The 26,950-nt window shown below is 39.4% G+C and overlaps 1 protein-coding gene across 1 annotated transcript in view; it reads right to left on the bottom strand.

Moving 5' to 3' along the window:
* The window catches only part of med13a (mediator complex subunit 13a), a 79,785-nt gene extending 57,147 nt beyond the window's left edge, over positions 1–22,638 (bottom strand). Inside the window, exons 1-3 of the mRNA XM_044041480.1 lie at positions 22,008–22,638; positions 11,861–12,095; positions 370–538 (exon numbers count right to left, since the gene is read on the bottom strand). Of these exons, the coding sequence (XP_043897415.1) occupies positions 370–538; positions 11,861–12,095; positions 22,008–22,073 (470 nt within the window). The 5' untranslated portion in view covers positions 22,074–22,638. The remainder of the gene's footprint in view (positions 1–369; positions 539–11,860; positions 12,096–22,007) is intronic.
* Between the last annotated feature and the right edge of the window lie 4,312 nt (positions 22,639–26,950).

Genomic DNA, 26,950 nt, shown 5'->3' with positions numbered 1-26,950 from the left:
CTGGGATGCGTGGCAAAAAAAGAGGAGATCGCTGGTACAATAAATGCTATGCAATATCTTCCCCTGTCAAACAACCAAATGAGTGTGTACTTGTGTCAAGCATGTGGCCAGTGGGAATTAGAAGCCCTAACTGTGTTGGTTCAATAGAGTACACACTGAATAACACATGAAAACTGTAACCGTGTATCAGTGGGAGCAGTCCTCAACCGCTGAGCTGCGCCAGACCATAGCTCAGCCAGCAACAACAAAAAAACAAGACAACAGAGGAAAAATAGCCTTTGCACAGTGCAGGTACATGTGCAGGGATCTGCCATAGAGGAGTGAACACCTCTGGACACGAATTGGACTTAACAGGTGGGACCAGCATACCTTTTATTGATGGGCTTCTCATCCTTCTCGTACGGTTTGACAAACCACTTCCCGATGCGAACAAAGCTGCGATTCATGAGGCAGCGCTCCAGCAAGTTGTGGATGGCTTTGAACAGCAATGTACGACACTCGTAGGAAAGGCCGTTCTCCCACAGACCATCATCCTCGGCTGAAAAAAAGACAGAGAGAAAAATGTGAGTGGTGTGATTTCTGAAAAACCAGTAAGCACCCTTTGTGACTTTACAAACAAATAAATTTGAAGATACAGTGAAAACAGAGTGTATCACAGCTGTGGCTGGCAGAGGCAAAGCAGCCTTGAACTTGATCAGATGGCACAGTCACTAATAGGGATATTCATCAGTGTTTGCAAGATTAAGTGCAGGAGCACAAGATGTCAAACCCAATATAATGTCACATTATATTTTATCAGCAATGTCAACCTTTGAATTGGAAAAGTTTTTGTCACCATGCTTTATCCTATTTGAGGTGAGAATGGGACTGATAAAAGGTCAAAGGAAGGAAATTTCATTTGAGAAAATAGCCACATTCCAACATACTACACGTAAACATTTCCTGACTACACACACTCCTACTTTGGTGGATGAAAATGAATCACTTTGCAATAACAATATATGAAAACTTCCAAGAAATGTGTATATAGCTGTCACCAACTATATCAACTTATCAAACATGAAGGTAACTCAGGAGAGGAATCCGGTGCATTCACAGTGCACATGATCCCCTACAATCCTAACACTGTGATAAGGCTACTCTGTGAGCATAAGGAGCCATTTTCAAGAATGGTAACACACAACACCCTGAAACAGAGAATTTCACGTTTCCTGGAATGCAAAACAGACAGTCATAACTGAAGTGACATCTGAAAATCACATCACATAAATATGACAAACAGGACATGTAAATGCAAACAGGGCTGTGCTCACTGTGACAGAGAGAGGTTAAACAGAAACCTGCTGCTGCCTGCTCTAAGGCTGTACAAGTTTCATGTGCCTGGTGCACATATTGAGTTTTAATGCCAGTGTTTAGGAGTGTGATGGTACACAAATTCCCAGCCCCGGTTTTATTTTCGGTTTTGCATTATTTTCGGCACAGTGGGGAAAACCAGGATTTAATTTCTTGTTGTTGTGTTGTAAAAGGTAATGCACGCAAACATTTGCCATCTGTCACTATTTGGCATTGCAAAAACAAGACTATGCACAAGTAGAAATGTGGTATCATAGCTCACACACTTCGAACATACAACACATAATTAGGGCTGGGCAATAGTTCAATTAGAACACATTATGTATTGTTAAATCACGTTCTTTTCCAATGATATGAAGTGAACAAATGATTATAGAGATAGGACATATTTAATAATTTTAACAGTTTGACCTGACAGTTTGTTCTGCACATAGTGGCATTTAAAACCACAATTAACTGATTACTTCAAATTTAGCTCTGGAACAAAAATCCATATTTTATTGTCCAACAATCTTGAGAATTAATTATAAATTACAATTATACAATTTCAAACTTTTGTATCGTGACACAAATTGCCTGATAGCTACTGAATTTCTTATTTATTGTGATAACATTTTTTACCACATTTTTAGCCCTGTATAAATATCATGTCATCTATGTATTTGACTTATTCTTATCTGGTAACACAGCACATCTACTGCAGTAATCTTCTGTGTGACATGACATCACTACTGCAATCTCAGTTTTGTTTGTGTGAGCAGTTGCTTCAACTCTGTGGAGTAAAGTACTTGTAAATCTCCTTCAGTCACAGATATACGTGGGCAAATGATATATAAAGATAAAACAACTTCCAAAATCAAACACTATGCTTCCTAACTTGGCTGATCAAAGGAGATGCGCAGTTTCTGTCCATTTCCCAAACTTGAGACACAGCAATCAATAATTGTTAAGGTGATGCTTTTGCCTTGTTATAGTCTGAAGAGGTTTGTTGAGATTGCATTGTTGAGATAACAGTGACAAACACTTACACTTACTTACAAAGTGTTTTTTCTGTGTTTTCATTCAACACATGTAAGCAGTACACCTGTAGTCTAACAGCTCTATAATTACGGAGTTCAAGTGATGTACCAAACAAAAACAACTGACATACTGAAAATGGTATCAAGCTGTTCAGGATGAAGCTATTGTTAAACCCATATCAGAGTTGCTTTCTGAATCACATTCTGCGCTGGCCTGGATGCTGGTTTAATCTCATTAACGGCCACTGCACATCTTACAGGACTTAAGCTCCTTTCTGTCAAGTGTACAGCAAACATCTTTCGAAGTGTACAGCCTCTGCCTGAGAACAGACAAAATAAAGCCGTCTGTGACCCACTCTTTGTGTCAACTTGGCATGTGCCAGCTAAGCACAATCAAGCCCAGAGGCAAGTTAATCAAATTTTATTGAATTATTAAGTGAACCCTTGGAATGTGAGGAAGGATAAAGATATTTTATATATAGATGATCCTAAGGCTATCAAAATAGGAAATTACATTGATTTCCTTCCTTCAACAATAGAGCCACCCATGGCCGTGTGCCAGCCTGCTGGGTTTTAGAAGGTTGTTTAAGGTGGTGCTGAGCGCTTTAATACTTTTCCCAAATTTAAGCAATCAGCCATGTTGCAAGGGTGCAATTATGAACATCTGCTGGAAAATAAAAAGTGAGTGTCAACTTTAATTCCAAAAAGGAAAAAAGGTATCCCAGCCACATCAAATCCAATTTTAAATGCCACAGCTCTAAGACACTCCCTGTTCAGCTGGCCTTTAAAACATTACATCAACCAAAGAAAAACAGCTTCAGGCTAGCCGCCAAGTAAAGGGGGTTACATGCTTGGTGATTTTGAGAGCAACACACTAATTCATCAGGTGCACATACATCTTGAGAGATAAGATCAGGAGCACAGAAAACAGGGCAATGGCAGGAAAGAGGAGGAATAACAGCAATTTCCTATTAAAAATTAAGTGCAAGCACAGAATAAAAAAACAAATCAACATTCAAGAAAAGGTGTTGAGTGAGAGAGAGTATGCATGGTTTCATGTATGTTTTTTTTAAAAAAAGAAAAAGACTTTGCACTGGGAAAAAACTAAATGGGATTTAGGCCAAACTCCCAACGCCAAACAACATATGAAAGACAGGAAAAAAGAAAAAAACAACACATTTTGAAAATGAAACCTGGAGCTCTGATTCAGCCCTGTTGAATGCGATGCTAAGACGGGCAGAAAACTTCTCTCCACCTTATTTTATATCAACCATTATGGCAATCTCATCTACTCCCCACTGCCAAAAGCACATCTGCCCCATACCTCCTCATCACTGTCGCTCATTCATCCTCTCTCTCCCTCTAGCCCCAAGCAACTCGATAACAGGCATCTGTTTTCCATCAAGTGTTCCTGAAGACTCCATCTTCATCGTGTAATACGTGCCACAACACTCCCCATTTTACACAGACATAATGTTTAGTCATAATTTAGCGTTCCATACAATGTAAGCTATGCGATGCTGCGTGCAAAAATGGCAATGCAACATTTTAAAACCAGTTTTCACAACAAAAGCAGCTGGACCATCAGACTGCAGTCAATTTTCATCATGTGCAAAATAAAAAAGCATGACTTGAATGAGTGAAATATCTTCAAGAGAATCTAAAAGAGAAGCATCTCAGAAGGTTGCTCTAAACAGACATCTCAAAGATATTTTGCATATCCAGTGGGTGGTAAACTAAAAAAAGCGTGACACTTGATCTTTGTACAGTCTTGTTATTTTCATGAGTCATTTAACTGCCAGTAATTTCCTTGATTAAATGACTGATTGTTTAATATGTAAATAATGGGAACATAATTTAGTCGTCATTTCTCAGAGCCCCAAGAGGCATTTTAAATCTGTTTGTAGGATTGCACAACTGGTCAAAGATAGACAGTTTACTCTGTTGTTGACAAAAGCATAAAGCATAAAATTCTCCCAACACTAACTCTCACAAGTGCAGTTAAATCAGACACTGGCAAGTGTCGACATGGTTAACAAACTGGCACAGAAATGAACAATCAAGACCCTTCAGAGAATGTGATTTCACTTCTCCACACAAACTCTAGACTGGTTCCTGTAGCTAGGTGTGCTTTGTATTCTGGGATGTAGCAGGGCATGCAAACTCCAGGCAGCCATTTCCTGGTAGTGGGAGCAGCTCCACATAAAATTATTACACGGCAATGTTTCTTAAAAGAACATGCAACAGAACACTGGAACTCCTTCCTGTATTTACTTTCTTGTTTCCGTTTCAGAGACATCTGAACAAGTGGGACAAGCTTGAATTTTCCTGTGTTGAACTTAACAAGCTAAAAACTCTCTAAGAGTGTAAATTTGTACCAGAGCAGAAAACCTGAAAAACAGATGAACTACCAAAAACAGTTGCTGATTAATTTTATGTCATTCAACTGTGTTGATTCAGCTGCATGTGTGCATATTGCATTTATCTCCTGTTTCAGTGCGTCTTGACCTAGTGTGTCTTTTTTGTGCACACATGCAGTTTTTAAGTGTGGTAAATATTAACATAGAATGCATGTACCACAGGATGCTTAAAAGAGGTATTGTCTAATAAAAGATGTCAACCAAAAATGTGTGCAAGTGCATAATAGAGTATGTTTAGGAGGGTGGGTCATGGTGTGTGGCAGTCGGTACATGGGGCAAAAAATGAGTGGCCTCATTTAGACAAAGATTTATGGGCTGAGCTCTTGGTTAAGACACCTTCATGTCCCTGCCTCATGTGCAGCAGGCCCAGATGAGCTGACATTTGTAAGAGATCTTTCATGGAAGCACAGCAGTTCTGTCACCAACACGCATAAGTAGACAATTCTGACGTGAATGCACACAAAAGCGCACAAACATTTTTCCTTGAACATAAATGTACAGCTCAGCTATAGAGTCACCAATCTAAAAAAAACAAACAAACAAAAAGCCCACACAAGAATGCGCAAAATTGCATGTGGGTGTTTCCGAGGTCCATGAAAAATGTGGAAAAAGCCCCACCTACCCAACCCCACCCTTCTGTGTGTAAGCAATTAGAGCAGCAGTCAGTCATTGAACAGCAGGATTAATGCTTTGTGATCAACTGTGCTCAAGGGGATTCTACCAAGCCTGGCCAGAGGGTTCTCTCCTCTCTTGCTCTTCCCTCCTTATCTGCAAGGGCGGAGAGTGAGAACCAGCAGTACTCTGTAAAGTCTCCATTACTAATTAATGACTATTTCTTGAGCAGAGAGGGAAAAGAGACAGATAGAGAAGAGAGGGAGACGTTACACGTGGGCCAGAGCTGCATGCATGGCTGAGTTCCTGCACTGTGCCAGCCAGTGGAGATCCATCATAGAGAGTGCTGGAGAGAGATGGAGCAGGGGGAAAAGGGGAAAGCAGAGGGTGGTTCACAGGCAGGAGATAAGCCCTCGAAAATTGATCCCAAAGTACAAAGCCATTGGCCTCCTCTCCTCGTTTCCTCCTCAGAGCTTGTCTGGATTTATCTCTCCATCATCCTCTGTATCACACACTGGAGTGAAGAACTATTTTTCAAAGAAAAAAAGCTTAACCAAGTCTATCACTAAATAATTATCTTTGATGCAAACCCACAATCATGTGAACACACTGCTGATTACCAAAAAACCTATACCTTAAGTGGTAAATTCAAAGGTTATCTAATATATTAAGATGAGAATAAGCCATTGGCTGGGATCCAAGCAGATGAAATATAGTTTCCTGCCCCAATTATGTATTGAATGCAATTTTCTCCACCGCAAACACTTAATGAATTGAACTTTTTGGTCACAGTTTCAAACCTTGGACTCACTTTGTCCATGTGTATCGCATCAGTGTGGAGTTTTCAGTTTTTCTCAGTCAAAGATTCTCTTTGACTTTCGGAGCCTGTCCAAGTCAGTAACATTTAGAAAATTCTAAAGAGTGAGTGGCATTTCTCCTTTCTGAATCCTTGCCTGGGGCATTTTACTGGGCTACAGTGCTTGCAATGGGCCTTACATCATTGTGAGACTAAACATGTATCACAGTCATTTTGTTGTGATATCACCCGTGTCACAATATAAATATTCCATTACTATCTTTTGAATATGATTGCAAGTGCTAAATCAAATAATCAGGGCATACGTTTAGATATTTTACTTTAGGAATATGTCTGTTCTTAAGGGTCTTCAGGCTTAAACAAGTACCAGGAAACCAGTAAAATGTAGATGTCAGTAGACACCAATTAAAAAAAGATGAATTATTGAAGTTTTAAAATCACAGTCATCTAACTGAGATTACTAAAGATGTCACACAACCAATACATCAACCGAGTCCCTTTAAAAGGCCACTTTTCACCGACTGCGCCATGCTTTAAACTAGTCACATGGAAAAGATCCTTTTGCATTTCTAAAAGAGTATGATTAAATTAATCTGCAGCAGTTTTCTGTATTGATATAAAGGGACAGGAAGAGTCTAATGAGTATTTGGAAAGCAGGAAACGGATATGTCCATTCTCACCACAGGCTCACTCATGATCAATGCAAGCTTGTACCACAAAATGTCTAAGCATCCCAAAATGCCCATAAGCCAGCCATCCTTTGATGGTATTTTTTTAACAACATCCTTCCCCTTTTGTGGATATTTGTTGTCACCGGACTTTTTTTGAACTGCAGGTACTGCTACAAACAGCGTCTTTCATTGATGTGAGGGCACTTCAACAATTTTGAGGTTGGGATGTTTTTCTCAAAGGACAGGAAAAAAGACACTGACAGAGAAGAACATTTAAGTTTCAGTCAATACAACGTTGACATCCTACTAAAATATGCTCTTGCTGAATAATCTGCCCTGAGGTGCAAAGAATGGTTGTTTTTATTTCACCTTTAATTCAAGTAGGCATGAAGGACAGGGGTCAGACAAAAACAAAAATCCTCTGAAGTTGGCAAAGCTAGAAAAATTCCAAGAATTACTGCATTCCAGCAGAAACAAAGAGGACTGTCAGAAGATCACTGTCAACACAAGAAAGCTACTAAACTGAGCTATTCTTGTCATCATCAAGTGGTGATGGAAATTTTTCAATTACCTCTTTCTCCACCACTTCTTAGAGGGGATGGGGGGCCTTGTGTTACAGCTATATCAGAACTATTCTTAATCCATTCTAGAATGCACAACACGTGACCATTGACATACAGTGGCAGGCACATGCCCACAGGAACTCTTACAAGTTTAAGTAATAGCCCCCTTCTGAGCCTTATGAAGTGCAGAAATCCACTGTGCCAATGTGATAGAAAAGAGCACAACTTAGAGCCAAACATCATTTCAAGTCTTGTGGGCTTAAAAAATTCCAAACATCTTTTGATAATCCATAGGTATAGGGTACTATGACAGGTGCGGAAATATTGATATGTTTAGATGTTTTCATCACAGACGAGTGATGCACAGTACATGCTGCAATGGCAGGCGCTCACATCAAAAGGCCTAGAACAAGAGCTTCTCTCTGATCGTCACATGACTGAGACTGAAGTTCATTTTGTGATGTTGTGGGACTACTACAATATTAGCACAAATGGCAGCATATGCTTAATCAGCATTGGACAATTTACTGCCTTGTGAGAGGTCCCTGAAAGTACCAAAAAGTTTAAAGTACCCCTGGCATAAGTGAAGTGTAAAACTAAAACACATGAGTGTGGCTGTAGCTTTGGGCTTATGGAGAAATGTACCATAGAGCAGTTACCCTTATTAATGACACCATACAGTATATTTCGTTTAGGATGCAACTTGTTAGGAGACCCCACTCCCACTTATGAAGGGAAAGGGCAATGAGGCGAGTGGGGCATTTGCATTAAAATATATGCCTATAGTCAACCAATCGAAGAGGAAAGCAAGCAGTTCATTTAGTAAATACATTCTTTTGTTGAGAAGAATATCTGTACATGTCCAGGAGAAGTTTAGAATTGGTTTTCTCATTGTGTTATGAGCAAGGGCGGTTTCCAAGAGTGTAGAAAAGGGACTTGGTGGTTAGTTACCCTTACATCTCTTCAATGGTGATTAAGTGCCAGACCCTCAAGTTTTCTGCCCTTCACAACTCTCATCTCTCGAGCTCACTCCTTTTCCCCTCATCTCCTTAGAGTGAAGGGATTACTGGAACGCTGGTATACAGAAATGGCACTTGCTCAAAATTAAAAGACTTTCACAGGCTGCTAATCTAATGAGGATGGAAGAGGGCGTGGGGGTAAATGAGCAAGCACCATTTCAGTTGACAAAATTAAAGGAAAAGAGTAGATTTTCATGTTTACCACCAACACTGAACTAAAGACTACAAAGAAGCTGAAAAAATAAAAGTAAAGCAAGCTTTTCACAATTCCCAAGACAGACTGGGACCAAAAGGCAAACTAATAAATCAATCTAGTGGCAAAAAGAGTAGAGGTTAAAAGGCAACAGCAGTTCTGACATTCTAGCTGAGTGAGGCTGGTCCTGTCATGGTCTTCCCTGCCACTGCTACATGGTATCTGTTGATTCACCTTTCTCCACATGGAGAGCCCCTCCAAGAGTCCAAAAACACAGCAGTCTGTCGATCATTCTACTTCAGTGGCTACACAAAGCCTGCCAGAACAGTGATCTCCAATCCTGGTGCCTGACCGCTATTGTAATGGAAACACAACCAAAACCATGTAGGATCGAGCCGTGCTGAGGTGAGGTGAGCTGGACCATGTAGTGGAGACACAGCATAAGATAACCCTGGCTATTTTTTTAAAATCACAGTCATCTAAAGTGACAGCCATAACAAGAGGTAGGTAGGTATCCTGACATTGTTCTATCCCTGTTTCAGGTCTTAGATGTCAGGACAGGCCATCCAAATTGAGACTGATGAGCAGCTGTAGATCAGAGGTTGGTGGAAGGAGCCCTCCAGCTGATTTCAGATCCATCTAGTGAGGTTGCTCAGCCTCATCTCACCAGCAGAGCATCGTAGCAGCTACAGTAGGGGGAAATATGTCTTATAGTTAAAAGAAGGGAACCGCACCCTCCAAAATAGGAAATACAGTTTATGGCACTGTCCACCTGCCACCGACAGAGACAGGGAATAGAGATAACCTGCATCATGCATCAGAACAAATTAGGGGAACACAACCTAAAATAATACCTGACAAGTGTCAATGTGATTCATCCAGTATTTCCAGTATAAAACATACACACTGTTTGTTTGTGTGCACATGACACAAGCACAAAGAATCCACAAGCGGGAAACACCTCAGTAGAGAGCAGTTATGTTCCATACAAATGGGGTTGAGCACAAGCTTGGAGCTGCTCAAAATTCACTTGCTCGGTGTGTTGACATCTGAAGGATGAGACAGTAACTGCCATCCCTTCTCTTTTGATTTACTGAACATGACTTCTGATTGGTCATTAGGTTTGATCGCTGACGAGCAAAACATCTTGTTCCACACTACAGACATCCAGTCCAGTCTGCCAAAACAGTACGACATGGACCATCAAAACATCCATCAATCTGTGCATGCCCGTAACAGGCATACAGTTCTCACCAAGCAGGGAGACCTCAGCATCAACATGTGTCCTCTATGAAAACCTGTCTATTGTCACCATACATCATCTCATCATCTAACCGCTTTATCCTCCACCAGAGGGTCGCGGGGGGTGCTGTGCCAATCTCAGCTACATCGGGCGATAGGCGGGGTACACCCTGGACAGTTCGCCAGTCCATCGCAGGGCCACAATTGTCACCATACATTTAAATCAAATAAAATGTTTTTACTGATAACTCTGTATATTATGACAAGTATGGGGCTTTAAAGTTGTGGCTTATCTTTGAATAACCATGGCTTGTTTTTTAAATTGTATTTTGTTTTTATACAATTGTATTTTGTAGGTTCAGTTATTCTCCATATCTTTATGACTCGATTAAGTAAAAGTAAACTGATCTGCCACATGAGGAAAGCCAGTTATCAGTTTTAATTGTGTAGCTGATTAGAAAATGTGGGACCATTTGTAATACCACCACCTACAAAACAACAACAATAGCAATTGTAATAACCAAGAAAAGCTCAGAAAGTCTAGAAACGAAGAGAAGCGAAATATCTAGAAACTAATGTGGGAAACCTGAACAGGCTGACCAGACGATAAGCTATATTTGCATCTAATATGTCCAGGCCTATGCTGCCATGGCATCAGAAGCAGTGATATATTTAGCTACTGCAGAAGGAGATATAGAAAACGAGAGCAGGAAAATACAGAGGCAAGACTGACCGGAAACAGAGAGAGCTGTATCCAGTTATTTATCTGTGAAAAGCCTACAGCTACAAAGTTTTTGTTTTTTTTATAATTTATTTCACAAGGCCTTCCCACCCTCAGCTACCAACACAAGCCCTGCGTAGGAACACAGCAGTGGCTATAAAAAATTCCAAACATAGATTCTCCATACCATCCATACTTCTACTTGAAATGTGGCACACTCCATTAGAGGGCCTGTGCCAGATGCTTCAGGTTATTATCAAGACCCGTTAGGCCTGAGTGAGCTGTCCATCATAGCCTTCAGCTTGCTTTTTGAGCCCACTTCAACCACAATGTCCCATAATGAAGGAGGGTCACAAAAAGACTGCTTGGCTCAGACACCAAAGTTCAATCTACATGGCAAAGAGCATTAAAAAGGATGGTCTTTTTTTCATCTTCCACCACAAATATCACTATGACTGAAGAGGGAAAAGGAGAAAATGGGGGGGTGGATGAATTTGCCTAATTTCTGCTTGGTTGTCCCTGCACACTGTGCTTCTTGCTCAAGTTATTTTAAGACTGAACTCAGTTTCTTTCACCTTAATCGCTCTGTAGTTCATCCACTTCAAATGATCACCATGTGGGTTTAGTTTTTCCTCACCAAAAATAAAATGCAAGGTCTGCTGCAATTATTACAATATGATAACACTCAGACTCACACACAATAATAAGACAATTCCCACTGCCTTCAGGGAGAGGGAGTTTCCTTACAGGTGTTGGCACTACCAGCCTTCCTGGCTCACTAATCAGCCTGTATCAGATTACACTGATTTTGTCACTTGGTGATCATTTGCCTGACAAACATCTTTTGTGATGTTGTATTGTGATCTTCGGGTCCTCTACACTTCCCATTATCCTTTACAGTACTCCTTTAAGCTACAGTATCAAACCTTGAGTGAATCAACAAAATGTGCATTTGTAGGGGAAGTGATACTTTCTGATTAATGGCAATGAAGTAGAGAATTTAACTTTCTATTTGTCTTCCTGTGATTATTTGAATTCCAACAATTAGAAAAAACATCTGCTCAAACACTTCCAGATCTACTTTAGATCCAACAATTTGCCCTGTTTTTTTAAACTAACTCTCACATCTGACGGTATTGAAGTATCATAACAATGGTATACTGGCACAGATTAATAAATCATACTCTTGAACCTTACATGGGATATATGCGTATGTCATAGGTGCCCTACCTGCAAGTTCATGGTGGATGAGATCTGCGAAGTTAGGGTCGTCCCCCCACCAGAAAAGCCAAAGCTCCCTTCGGCCCGGCCGTTGACTCCGCCGCCATACACTTAGAACGTCGGCTTTCAGGCAGCGGCTGAAGCTGCATAGGATGGGATCCTCCTCTGTCACAGGGAAAAGGATGGGTGCAGAGGTGGGCCCCTGCCACACAAACCTCTTCCATTTGATCCCTGTCAAGTCAGCCTGCAACACAAAGGAGGAGAGAAAGAGAGCGTTACGTGTGCGCAGTTGCTGCTTCAGGATCCACTCGGCAGCATCTCAGCATAAAAATGTTGAGCAGCGTGTCAAGAGTTTATACTAAACCTCCCTTTACACTCTGCCCCTGAAACTCTTTCTGCCAATAACTGTACGCTTATGCTTCAGGTACTTCCAATATCAACATGAACAACATGTTCAATACATAATATGAAAAGTAGTAACAGTAAATGAGGTCTCGCCACCTTAATCCTCATTATTGGAGAGTACACTGGGGATGTGAGTACTTCGCCTTTCAATAAACACTATGTGCCTTTTATAGAGAGAGCAAAACACATAGGAAAAAGCCTTGTAGGCAGTAAATCACTAATAGGGCTGTTAAGTGTTAAAGCATTACACTTCACGGTTAGTAGCTAGCACTGGTGCCTATCAGCTGAACACTAACAGACTACATAGCAACCTACAACTTCAACCCAGAACACTCAGTGACACACAGACGCAAACGGATGCTGCAGTGATGTTCGTGTTCTGATACAACTGTCGGAAATGCCTCTGGATCCAGCCGAAGATGCCAAATCAGGCTCCAGCAAGGACAGAAATCTATGAAATAATCCAATATCATGTCTTACATCTTATATAAAAACTGAAATAAAACAGGATTCCCCCCAATCTCCTCTTCCCAATCAATCCTTCTTAACAGCTCCAAAACAGCAGTTGTATCACTGGCAATCAGAATTGTATGCAAGATGTTCTGTGACTTAAGTATTTTATTTTTCTAAAATGTTTTTTTAAATGCATTGGAATGTATTCCTATTTTATGTCTTTTTTCATTTGCAATTGTTTTAAACTGTACTGCTTAAACTTTAAACTCTATACAACAATGACCATGAATTTTTTTGCATTGTTATATTGGAATGGTACACACTATCAGCTAATACAAAGCTCAGGTATCAGTATCAGGAAGTAAAGATGGAATGGAAAAAATGTCACAACGTCTAGTAGTCTGTCTACTTTGTTATCCAAAAGAACAAGTCCACACTAAAAATGAAATGAATGAAAAATGAAACTTCAAGGTCTTACAAACATTTTAAAAAGCAGCAGAAACACTTGGAGAAAAAAGATTTCTACACTATTTCTAGGTCGACAATAACATTTGTGACAATTTAACTCTTATGTACAAAAAGGGCAATAACAAGACAAAAGTCAGGAGGATTTGATTTTCTCAAAAGAGACCGCATTAAGTAAATCAACCTGACGCTGGTGTTCACCTGTTATACCTGAGGCTGCCTGCCTGTGCCTCTTTTAGCACATCATTAGTCACTGAGTGGCATAATGACTGGGAGAAATGTGAAAAGTGTCAGACAGCTGAAATGACAGATACAATTTAGGTTTCTAAAGAACACTAAACAGAAACAGATCAAATCTATCAGGAGATTAATATGCATAGGTTAGTCCACAAAGAGACAGAAAACCACCTTCATAACAGAGGGCTATAAATTCATATATCTATATGAAAAGGTTGTACAGTTCCCCATAGGGGGATTAATAAACGCTTATCTTATCTCAGATACAGATTTTGCTAAAGGAAAACACAAAGCTTCACAAGAACTAAACCAAGACCAAAGAACATCAAATTAGTCTTGAATCGGATGTCACTCAAGTCACCTAACTTTATTGATTATAATTTAAAGGGAAACTGGCACACCTAAAAATCTAGGCCATCTAGTCCTGTGCTAAAAAATCAATTCAACAGTATATTGTGAGGTACTCCATGCCGATGCATGTAACGATCAATTATATTTTACTGAATTGATTCAGCAGCAAATGCTGTGACGGTAGTCTTGGGATGTAAACATCACCTATGTGGTGTGGTGTGGTGTGGAATAAAGCCAGTGGGAGGCAGCAGAGGTCAACTGACATGATGCAAAAATCTCAAATACCCCGAGCTATTAAAGGTATCTAAACCTGCAGCTGTGGTAAATTCTGTGTAGGATATCAAATCATGCTGATGTACTATGGGATGTTGGATGTTGTCCAAACTTGTGGAACTCATGCCAGCTCAGGTGAATGCCCCCAAGAAATTCAAAAGGGACTTCAATAATTAAACCAAATTATTATTTATAACAAAAAATAACAGATTAGAGTAAAATAAAATAACTGGTAGAAATGTAAGTAATATATGTAACAGATCAGTAATCTGTGTAATCTAATCATTTTTATGTCATCTATTCATTTAGTCAGGCTGAGGTGGCAAGCTGTACCTCTGTATATTCAATCAACTAATCCATTACGGTTCAGGAGATATCTTAACCCGAGTTCAGATGCACTGGGCCTGAACAAGTGATTACGCATGGTGGTAGCAAAGCGGTGGTCTTTCGCCTCACTAGGGATAAGCTGAGAGATTTGTGGAGTTATTTGTGATGGTGTTGAGGGTAGGGAGTAGGCTGGGGTTTGTCAAAACAGAGCATTGTGTGGTGTCAGCAGGAGCAGAACTGGATCACAACAACAAGTTAGACATATTGGCCTCACACAGGTTGACAAATCAGTAAAAATCTGAGGTTAAAAAGAGTTTACAGTACATGTATGGCTCTTGTATAAATCCAAGTAATACATCAGCAGTATGCAAGAGGGTGTTATTTTGCAAATTAGTATACACCGTGTGCTTCATTAGTAAACATAAAGCATGCATTTAATTTGTTCTCCACCACTAACTCAAGGAAAGCCATGCCTGGCAAGCTTATAAAAGCCCAATATTGCAAGATAGTGTCAGCACATCAGGATGTATGATCAAAACATCATGACAACTAATGAACAGTGTGGCTTGTAAGGAACACAAAAGCTGTTCCACATGCTGAGAACAAATTCCAAGGTGCAACTAGCAGAACTATAGTTAGTAGCTATGCCTGTTTGTAACAACAGAGCTGCAGCAATAGCAGCAGTGAGGCTTCTCCTTCCTGCTGGAGTCAGTGTGAGAAACACATACATCACACCTGCATCTTGCTCGGAAACATCTGTGCACACAATGCAAAGGGAAAGGTTAGGACAACGGTTAACTGTGAAACCAGATCATAAGCAGTGCAGAGAGGCAATTAGCAAAGGAACACCCCCATCTTCTTACTGACCATGGTGAGTTCCCAGAGGTATTGTGTGTTTCACTGTATGAAAGGTTCTGCTCATAAGTGCCTGACAGATTTCATTTAAGTCCCCTACTCCTCTACATAGATATTGGTTATAGACTTTCAGACATGATTATGTGCTGCTCAGAGTTATCCAGGCATCAAGCTGTTCACAGGGGACTAACACTTTGGTTTGAAGTAACTCTTATTCAAATTAGTGTTTCACTACCTGTTGCTTATGGTAACTGTTTTTTGTTTTTTTTTCATTCGCATTTGATGGTGAAAAACTTTCTCACCTGCTTTGTGTGAGTTCAAAATGATGTATTTATCACCCAGATCATGAAAAAACAACAACGCAGAGTCATGTGTTGTCTTGACATGGTTTACCAGTTTAATTAATAGTGTGCCTGGAATCAGCTGACTTCTAAAATGGCACGCAGAGAAAACACTGACATGCTTCTTGTTATTATCTATACCAGCAGCAGTGCAACTGTTCACAAGAGGGAAAGTGAAATAACTGACTACATCCTGTGACCACTGAAACTTTGACCTGGTTTGCATCTCCAGTTTAGCGACTGCAGTGTCACTAAACAGCTAAAAATGTGATGAATGGTGCCGCATGAATGAAATAGAGCAGTCTGCAAGATGTACAAGAGCAGAAGGCTGAAGTCTTCATCTTACATCACAGTTCTATCCATCACATTCTCACCAACTGTTTCTGTTACTATCAAGACGTGAGCAAACAAATTCTCAACAGCAACTAGCGTGTACGGGGAAAGAATTACTAAATGCTGAAAAAGCAATTACCGACAATAATAAATGATACATTGTATTTTATACTTGATTCTACTTCAATCTCAACATCAAACCTGTTCAAAAACGGGAAAGGTTAGTTGAATGCACAGTCTCACAATATTGAAAAATATTCTTAAATCTAAGGCTGCAACAATTTATCAACAATCAATCACATATTAACTATTATACAAACTGACAGCAACTCTAATTAATTGTAATGTATCTGCTTTTTAACTGTGAATTTGTTTGTTTAATCAATGCTCTATGACAGTGAGCTGAATTATTCCTGTTTCAACAAAGCGAGACATTTAAGGGTGTTGCCATTTTGACATTTGGGAGGTACCATTAAACATTTTATGAACCAAAGAACTAAACTATTATTGAAAAAAATAAATAACAGAATTCTCAATAATAAAAAAAATCACTAAACTGTCTGCAGCTCTTCTAAAATCACATGTGGCCAAATATTGACCATAAACTCCCACTAACACTGACTGCACTGACTCATTTAAAAAGTTGAGGAATGTTACGTGACACACAAACACCAAACAGCAGCTCAGTGGGAAGATATATTAAGATTATTTACAACACATACGTCAAACTGTGTGAGGTATGAAAACCCACATTTATCACCAAGATTATTTAACAGAGACTGTAACCAAGGAATTCTATAAATATATCAGACAGGTGCATCAGTGGTAGAGGCAGACACATTCTTGTGTACGTTATGACTTTGTAATGATGTGATAAAGCATTGCTTGGGTATTATTGTCTGGTCACATGTTGCCTCATTTCATCTACATTTTTGGCAGTGAAACAGATAATCTAACTAATCTCTGTCTGTTTGTTTGTCCTTCCTTTTGTTACTTTGACAACTGCTCATCTGTTTAACTTTAAACCTAAACTTTGTATTGGTGGGGACTCAAGGAAGAGCAGTGTTGATAATCAGGTTTAGGATAAGCAGTTCTTGAGCAAATGATGGCTGTGTTAGGGCTTGGTACAAGGCATTAACAAAACAAACGTCATTGATTATGCAGGAAAGCAGTTCCAAAACTTAACACAGCATAAAAAGCAAGAGTATGAGTCTTATCACAGCAGTACAACAACTATGCACGGTCACTTGGAGTGAAAGCATCCCGGAGCACTTCATTTAAGATGTAGTGGCAAGCAAACAGTATAGGTCTGTTTACATCTTGCCTGCCACTGAGACAATATATATTAGGATTCCTAACAGTAAGTGCATTCAATTTAAAAAATGAATCACACAACAATGGAATGGTAGTCAGCTATGGCATATTTTCTGTTTCCTTCAACATCTATGAGAAAATTAAAAACGGCTCCATTTCTTTCACCATTTCAAACATTTTCCTCGCTCTTACAAAAAAAACTTTGGCTAGTGATTTTCTTAATTGCATATTACTCTAGTGATTAAATAAATCCATGTCATTACAGTTTTAAGTCTTAAGTAGTACTACAATTAAACTACACATTCTCTACTTCACAGAAGGGGTTGTATGACACATGGTGATTAAAAGCGTCTACACTCAGTTGACAGTTTAGTCGGTACACCTACAATACGGAATTATAGAAAAGTAAATTTTTATTGAATCTGTTTAAGAATATGGTGATTTATTAAAATGGTCATTTTTGGAGGATAAATATTTAGGACTGTTGAACTACACTGGATGGTATTGAGACCTGCAATGTTTTCCTAACTCAATTTATATAAATAAGATGGCTTGAATATTAGGAACACTTAAAAATATAAATCCCAGTACCACTAAATACAGTCAAGACAGTTATCACTGCAGTAAAACAACATCTTTCCAGCGACAGTGGCTGAGTGGTAGAGGGATTCGTCTTTAAACATGAAGGTCGAAGGTTTGACTCCAGACTCCACTAGACTACATGCCTATGTGTCCCTGGACACTTAAGACACTTAACCTCAAGTTGCTCCTGACGGCTGTGGGTAGTGAATGGGTATGAAAGACGTGTGATAGAAAAAGTAGTAAATAGATGTGTTGTATCAATGTGTGAGTGAATAGGTGAATGGTTGTGTAGAAAACTGTTGTGTAGAGCAGCTTTGAGTGAAGAAAGGCACTACATTAATACAGACATTTACCATTCATTCTTTCAAACAGATTCAATAAAAAAAATATTGTTGATATTGTTATTGTACACTCTTACTAAACTAAATATTGTTGTGCGTTGCTATTATTGCAATAAAATAACAGCAGTGACATGAAAATTATATGATTAGATTATTGAATAAAACATTGGTCTGTTAATGAGATAATAAGCATTATAGTGTATTGAACACAGATTACACTTAAAAAGGACTGTTGTTGTATGGATAACTGACACAGGTACTATTAACAACAGAATTAGAGGTGCATGCCTTCCAATAAAATCAAGTATTATTTGTATACTGTATAAAGAGTAATGGACACAATGCCAGGCGAAAGGCAGTAATGGACATAATGACATAATGAATGTAATGACAATTTTATAATACTGACCACCTGCGGTGTGTCGTTAACAAGTGTCTACTAACATTTATGTTAATTTTTTGTCTTCTGCATAGCTTAGCTGTCAGAGAGCACTTAAACAAAAACACTGCTGTTGTGATGCTGAGCTCAGTACAGTGAAGATGTTGTGACTATGTGTCACATTGCAACTTTCTACATTTAAAAGAATCAAGACTTGACTTTTAGTCGGGGAATTGTTCTTACCCAACACAGACCACTACCAGGTTTTAACTGAGAACTTGAAACAGCACTACAGTTGAAACAGACAGCACAAACACTGCATAGCCTTTAAACATAATGTTAAAGGCTTTTTAAGTGTCTACTTCTGAAACAGGTAATGTCTACTTCTGCATAGATGAGCAGCAGCCTATATTATTAAGGAATTAACATGTGTCTTGAATTCAATTTGCAATGGCATTACAAAGTTACACTGTAGAAAACAGTCTGTTTCTGTTTTCATGATTGTCTTCAATCACTTATTACACAAAATGAATGTGAGCAAATTAAAGCAAACTGTGCACTGATTCTTGTCATAGCTATTCATATGAATATTTACTTATATCTCTACATACTGAGCTTGACAAGGCATAAATGAATAGTCCCTATGTCAAAGATTAGAGACATCAGCATTCCACTCCTCATCAAGGATAAATGTGCCCCCTGCTGCTGTTCTGTATGTCTTTTCAAAATAAATTACAAGCAGTCAATGTGCAAAAACAGACAGGGCCAATGATAGCTGTATTTCCCTCCAACTTGTGTTACACAGTCTGCATGTGTAACACAAGTAAGAGGGAGCCCAGGATATCTGTGTATTTCCCTCTAACTTGTGTTGCACATGCAGGCTGTGCACACAAAAGTGCCGTAAACACTGTGTGCACTACTGTTAATCTGCTAAGAGTTCTCTCTTTCTGTGACTTAGTAAATGCAGGACCAGCAATGTGGGCCACGGGAAGTTTTATCTTTCATATGCTGAAGCCAAAACTCACACTGCTGCTGTGGGAGGGAATCTAGATATGGGCAAGAACTCTTGATGCAATGATGCGTACTTGGGCGTGGTTATGACCCCCGATTATGCCAGCTGCTCACCTTCCCTCCGGCCACTTCTGGTTCTGGGTCTCAATAGGGAACACTGTTTTCAAGCAGCTGCCTTCCTGCCTTTTTAAAATATGAGACCAGTAACAGGTGAAGCTGCTCAAATCATGTCGCAGATGAGTCGCTACCAAGTCTCTGTCACTTTCCTGTCTGACACCACTCCCTGTCATGGAGCAAACATGAAAGTAACAAGTGCCTGTTTCCATTTTTTGGTTGAAAAGTAATGTAAATTCAATGATTAATTTGAGGTAATTTAAACATTCTTCTCAGTGATTTATTGTACAATGCTAACACCAAACAGAAGTGCATTTATAAAGGTTGGAACCCACTCTGACATCGACATGAACGGCAGCCAAAAACTACAAATTTAAACCCAGCTGCATATGTGCATAATAACACAGGAGCACATAAAGTAAACTTTCACTCAAAGTTGATTCCAACAAACCCCTGCCTTAACATACTAAAAAAAGTATGCAACAAGTAGTATCATACTCCAGATAGGACTATTGGCTGGAAAACGGTGAGGGGGGGAACTGCCACAATGTGTTCACATTCTTTCACCATAAAACCACAAAGTGGAGTCTGTTCAGTGAGTGAGTCATAACAGCAGTGGTGTTATGCTTAGTCTCACTGTGCAGGAAAATGTCAGCCAGACAGGCACAGCACCACAACTACCAGCCTAACCCTCGCCTGTCCACTGTAGCCAGAGCTGCCTCCAAATGCTGTCATAAACATTGTAATTATGAGTTCAGCACATACAATTGATCCAAAAGCATGGTACTGAGAGTGGGGATTTTCTGCAATGAGATGTTGCCTTTAGGGGGCGGACAGCTATGACGCTGCATCAGTTTGTGATGAAAGCAAAGTAGTATTTTACTGTATTATTATTATTATACTGGATTTTATGTCAATTGCTACTAAAATTCACAAAGACGTATTAAGAAATCAATCCACACGCTATACACTCTGATGTTTTGCTTCCACTGCAACACCAACTGATTCTGTGTCATTTAATCTATAAAATAATCCACTTTTTCTGAAGTGTTACCTTTCAGCACTTGACAAATCATATTAACAACTTCCCAACTGTGGAGGCAAGACGTTAAAATGAGCACATTACAGCGGCAAGTGTAATACTTGGCGGCTGCGCTTTCAAGTGAAACTGTAGTTAAGCCTGCTGACAAGCCAATTAACTGCAACAACAAACACATTCAGACCATGTTGTTGATTATCTGGCCAGAGGAGGGACTGTTCACCTGAGCTCCACCTGGACATTCACTCTAGTGTCAAAGACTGGTGTGGACAACACAGTGGGGGCTCACTGTGCTGTACTTAAATCAAAACAATACTTGTGAACTTCAAGTGGTTTGATGCACAACCGCAAGCAGACTAGTGGAGTCTGGATAATCTGAACTGCCCACAACTGACAGCGTGATAATGAAAAAGATTCTCACACGCAGACAAACAAGGAAACACATTACACGCTTCCTTTCAATCTACACTGTAGCCTACAGAAGCAGACACATGCAGCTGAGATTTGCAGCCACCTCTTATATTTGTAATGTCCAGGAATGCATGCATGCCACAGATTATATAATTCAGTCTAGGGCCTGTGTCCTTGTTGGTGTGTGAAGATGATAAAATGAAGTCCTTGGAGATCAGAGTCAATCACTGACAAACAAGATGATGACACATTAGCGTCTGCAAACAAATACGGTTACAAACAGTCTCGTTACATGCTTGTTAGTGAAAAGAGCTGTCTGGGCAAAACACACGAGGAGGCGAAAGACTGTATGCAAGTTAGACACTGACATCCGTCCATCCTAGAATCACTTGTCACTTATACATATATACAAAAGAATAGTGGGCAGTAAACGCACCACGCACTCAGACTCCCTAAAACTTAGGGCTGAAAAGTGAAGTGGGGTTTTGTTCGGGACACTCACTCACGTTTGATAAAAACGTAAGAGGAAACGTCACGAGAAGCAGATAGTAAGTTTATAAACAAGCGAAGAGGGGAACTACAACTACAAACTCAGTGGGAAACACCAATGCAGTCAAGCATTCAATGAATATTTCTTTCCGTGGTCATGTCAAATGAGTGGCATCTTACAACGAGCGAGTGGAGTAGAAAGGAAAAGTAAATGCGGTCACGGAAATAACGTTTGTAAACATGTTGTAACAACTCTGTGACAAAGTGTTGTAACACTGACGAGCTGGGATAGCTTGTCCTGAGAAGATGTCAGCTCGACAGGGCCGTAAGCCTATAGCTAAGCTACTATCAACTGATGCCTCAGTGGCTAACGTTAGCTTAGCCCCTGTTCAGCTAGTTAAAAATGGCTGCTTTCCTTTAGTTTTAAATCTCTTACCAGACAGAATAGATTGGAATGGCAATCCTCCAAGCTGGCCCCGTTTGGTACAAAACAAGAACTCATCCTTCTTCACTGCGAGATCCAACTCTCCATCATTTCACGTCCCGGGAAATAAAGAACAATTCGCGGATTTTTGTGTTTTCTTGGGATGTGCAGGCTTAAATCAAACGAGAAATATTTTTTGTAACATTTGGCTGGAGGATAGTTAATTCAACAACCTTCCTAATGCAGTTCCCCCGCCGAAAGCGGATAAAAGAAACTGTGAGGTCTTTAAGTCCACATGTCAAAAACACACAGTGGAAACAAATAGTGGGAAGCGACAAATGTTCATAAAACAAAAAGAAAAGGAGAGCAAAGAAGCAACTCTCCCCCTCCCCCTTAGCCCTAAAACGGTCTCTGCTTAAAAAAATAAAAACGTCCTGTCTCACTCCTCCATCGCACAATCCGGTCTAAAAACCAAATACATCCTGTAAAAACCCATCGAAATCCGACATCGGCCTATATTTCAACGATTATTACGATCATTTTTTTTCAGCCTCGGTTCCTGTTGGTTTCCATTTGAATTCATGGATTCCTTTCTTTAATGGCGGCCACAGGGACAACTCTGCCTTCCACAGCCTATTGGCTCATTCGTGGTCAAAGCTTTGTCAAGTTACAATGAGAGACACACACACACATCAAACAGCAGACAGCGTTTCCGGAAAAGTTAAAATACAACACTTGTTTCTAAATATGAAGACTTTCTACACATATACTTTGCAAATAAAATAAAATAATACAAATAAAATACTTTATATTTTACATGTAATAACTGAACGGTTTGATTACTGTTTTTTTAATCTATAATTTTATAATAATATATAGTTTTATACAAGTATTATCAGGATCAGAATCAGTTTTATTGTCATGAAGTTTTTAAATACAAGTAATGTGCAGCATAACAATGTTGATAAGCTTTAATCGGTACCATCAGTAAACATTAGGGTAAATTAAATTAAGCAGATCCTTTTTTATTATTATGAAAGAATGAGCCAGAAAGAGATTTATCATTTTAATATTTATGTTATTTATTATTAAACTGTCAATTACACTGAATAACTTTAAATGGTTATTATATTTACTGTATTATTTGTATTGTGTATTAATTTATATTTTACTATTACTTTTAAAAACAAATGTCACACATTCATTACTTTTATTATGGAATCACGCTTTACTGATAGGTACTGCAACATTTGTATGTTTTATTTTGAGAGTGATGGCTTTAAACTTCCGGCTTGTACTGCAGCCAACTTGACACTGTCGTGGTCATGAGGGCTGTAATAACACAAGACTGATAGGTATTGCCGCTAGGCCAAGCGCAAGTGGCGCTACTGAGCAACAGATTTTGTTACTAATGATCAACCCCCTATAAACTTGCTCACTTACACAGTGCACCACCTAGCGCATGTGATGTTGCACTTGCAATTGAAATGTACAGCCATGATGCACTGATTCGCCCTTTCTTTTGTGTTCTTTCAAACCCAATACATTCACTTCGCCTCACTTCACCTGAGTGTGCAGTGTGCTAAGTGAGACAAGGAAAGCAGCAAAAATCAAACATTTATAAGGTGCAAGGCTGCAAGAATAAAGCATGCATAGCATTGAGGGGGGATATACAGAGCATGTTATATCAAGAGCATGTCTATCTGCTGTCAATGCTGGGATAACAGAGGAGGGACCAGTGTGCAGCAAAGCCTGACAATAAGTACAAATCATGTTTTTGGAGCTGAGGCTAAATAGGACCAAAGCAAATGTATTGCAAAACAGGCACCGAGCAGCAGTTTAACATCAGTAAGGCCACGCCGAGTTTAATCTTCACCAAATGATTCTCCAACATTTATGAGCTGCATTTACAAAGGGCTCAATCCATATGTGAATCTTATAATGGACATGAACTTGTTGCTCTGAGGGAGTTCAGGGTGGTGAAAACAGAGGTAACATAAAAATGAAGCAGTGCATAAATATTGAAGCATGTTGTAAAGGTTGGCTCATGATTTAAGGGAAGCAGCACCAGAGCAGAGCATGACCTCCTGTGTCATCACTTTGGAGGATACAAGTTCTGTTCTGTGGAAGTCTTCAACATTACTGCCTGTTTTAGATTTTATTCCAGGTTTTGGCAGCAGCTTGCATTTCCCTCTAAGTAATCCTTGACTGTATGCTTTTTGCCCCTATAAAGAGTCCTATATTGTATAGAATCATCTGGAATATTGTAAAATCCTGCACAACTGAGCGCTGCACCTCTGAACTTACGCAGCTGGCATCCAAGCTGAGGATGGGCCAAACCAAAAGGCTTAATTTTGACATGTTAACATGTAAGAGAAATGTGGCAAACAAACAAATAAAAAACTTTCTCCATCTGCATTACCCTGTAAATGTAATATTCTGGTTTGTACATCATCCCTTCAGGTACCTCAGAGATTTTAGTCCTTTCACCATTATTGTGCAACACCTAGTAATTGTATAAGTAATATAATCTGTATATGTGGCAGTTTCTTTTTAGAAAATTCATTAATGAGTATTACATTCCTAAAAGTGAAACTATTGATCTATTTTTAATGTATGTATTATATTCAGCCGTCATAAGTGACTCTGAATATTTTTGCCATGTAATCCTGCAGACTGTATGTCCCTGCTACATATATGAAGTCACTGCTGCCGTGACGTTTCCTTTTAAATACAGTGCAACTATCTAGTTGTGTGTACATAAATCAGAATTACGCAACAGTCGGACAGTTCTTTTTTTTTTCTCTCTTGCACAGGATGAGCAGAGGTAACGCTTCCCAATTGTAATGTTTAAAGAGCTTAGGAAAACCAGGTCATAAAGTCGGTGATGACAGCTGGGCCTGAGGCCAAAAAACAGCTTGCCGTTCCTGCAACACTGATGGATTCATAAAGGTGTGGTAGCCTGAAGAGTAACAACACAGTACCGAACAGCAACACGTGAGAAAATGTGATTGTTCCAGGGATAAGAACACTTACATCAGGCATCAAAAAACACCACTTGCCCTCTCAAATGTCTCATTATTGCACCCATTTGTGCTGGATTTGAACAAGAAGTGGTGATTATAGTTTAAACGGCTCCCAAACCAAAGAAGCACCTGGCCCTCACATGGAACAACACGAGCCACGTACACTATTATAGATGCAGAATCAGTGTATAACAATATTTTGTGCTTGTTGTGTTGATTCTTCAGGGGCCTAATCATTTACCTGTGTGTCTCTCTTATCTCAAACGACGAGCACCTTCCTCAACCTTAAATCTCACCATATGAATGAATGATAATCTCACATTCAGTGCTTCCCACGCTTTATCATCACTCTTCTTGATACAAAAAAACAACGGTGTCATGATACCATCTATATAGGAATGTTTCACACACACAAAAAAACATTTAATAGTTCAGCCAATGAGCAGAGTTGTCAAAGCAGCGTAACCGGATTGTTATCATTTCTGCTGATGGCTTTCTCTCACTTATCTCATGCTCCTTCTTATCTAATCCCACAGAGACACCCTGTCATATATATTCTATCACAGCAGCACTCTGAAATATTAGGGGACATGAAAGTGTGTGGGCATATACAGTAGCCTTAGACATAAGACATGAAGCGGGAGGAACGGCTCCTGCTACTGAGAGAGCACAGGAATCACGTGACATATTTGAAAAGCTTTCTGTGGATCAATAAAATTGACCACACATGCAGAAAAGGTTTTGCCTTCACAGGTAGACAGATCTGCGGCATTCAGCAGTTAAGAGAGCAACGCCGAGGTCCACAGTTCAACAGTGTAACTTGTGTTTACAGAGGCTAAGTGGTAATATCCCCCTCTTGGCCTCTGCAGAGTAGGAATAGCTATGGAGAGGTCAACGAGCGTGCCATGTTCAAAGAAAGTAGCCATCCTCCCAGCGCCCGTGTTAAAGCACACAGACATTTGCTTTATTGTCTATTGTATATGCTTTTCCTCTTACCCTTATGTACACATAAATAAACAAATGCTTATCGAGGACCCACAAACGCATCTGCAAAGACAGAGCAGAGATTTTTAATTCTACTGGATACTTTAGTTTTAATTCATTCACATGGCAGCACTTGGCACAGACTGTAAATTAGTTTATGCATGAATCACAGTATTATGTTAATTACCATGGCCAATCTGAAATGTAAAAAAGACAATTACAGTATTTGTTTGATATTCTCTGGTTGGTAATTACCCATGTTGTAAACAATGAGTGAAAGCTGACAGTAAATATCCTGCTCAGTGCTTTTTGTCCTGTGGCATAACCACATTAGTTCAAAGTGTAAGGCCCTCTAAAAGAAGGAACCTAAGAACACATAAAAATAAAAGCTTATCAGCACTAAAGTCTGCTGAAGAAGCTGCATCTGGGAAAGGGCAAGAATGACTCAAACTTGTGTTGCAACATAAAACATGTTGATGCAGTTTGCCAGAAAGCTGGACATAAAACGGGATGCACAGCATGAAAATGTCTCGCTTGGCTTGGGTTCAGGCATTTTCAAACTTTTATTACATCAGTTTTCGAGGAGACCAATGAAAAAGTGAAATGATCACTGTATAACTAAGTCATCATTGCATTTTGGAATTGTGCTGTGTTCGCAATGACTCAATTTAGCATTTTAAATTAGAAACATATACTGTAGTCATAACAGGATCACAACAGGAAACCTTTGTATTTGACTTCACTAAGACATTTCACACACTGCAGTCATATCTTTGTAATGATCAATGCAGAGTAGGCGTTGGTTTGCTTGAATAGTCATTTAACAGGGGATCCCATCATAGGTGAATGACTGGAGGGTTAGTTGGGAGTGTTTTGCTGTGATTGTCTGATTTCTGTCTGTTGATTGTCAGGTGCTCAGAGAAAACTTATAGTCTTTTAAAATTT

This window comes from Solea senegalensis, linkage group LG13 (genome assembly GCF_019176455.1).
Source record: "Solea senegalensis isolate Sse05_10M linkage group LG13, IFAPA_SoseM_1, whole genome shotgun sequence".
In the NCBI taxonomy this organism is placed as follows: Eukaryota; Metazoa; Chordata; class Actinopteri; order Pleuronectiformes; family Soleidae; genus Solea; species Solea senegalensis.
This window is presented reverse-complemented; position numbering and strand designations above follow the sequence as displayed.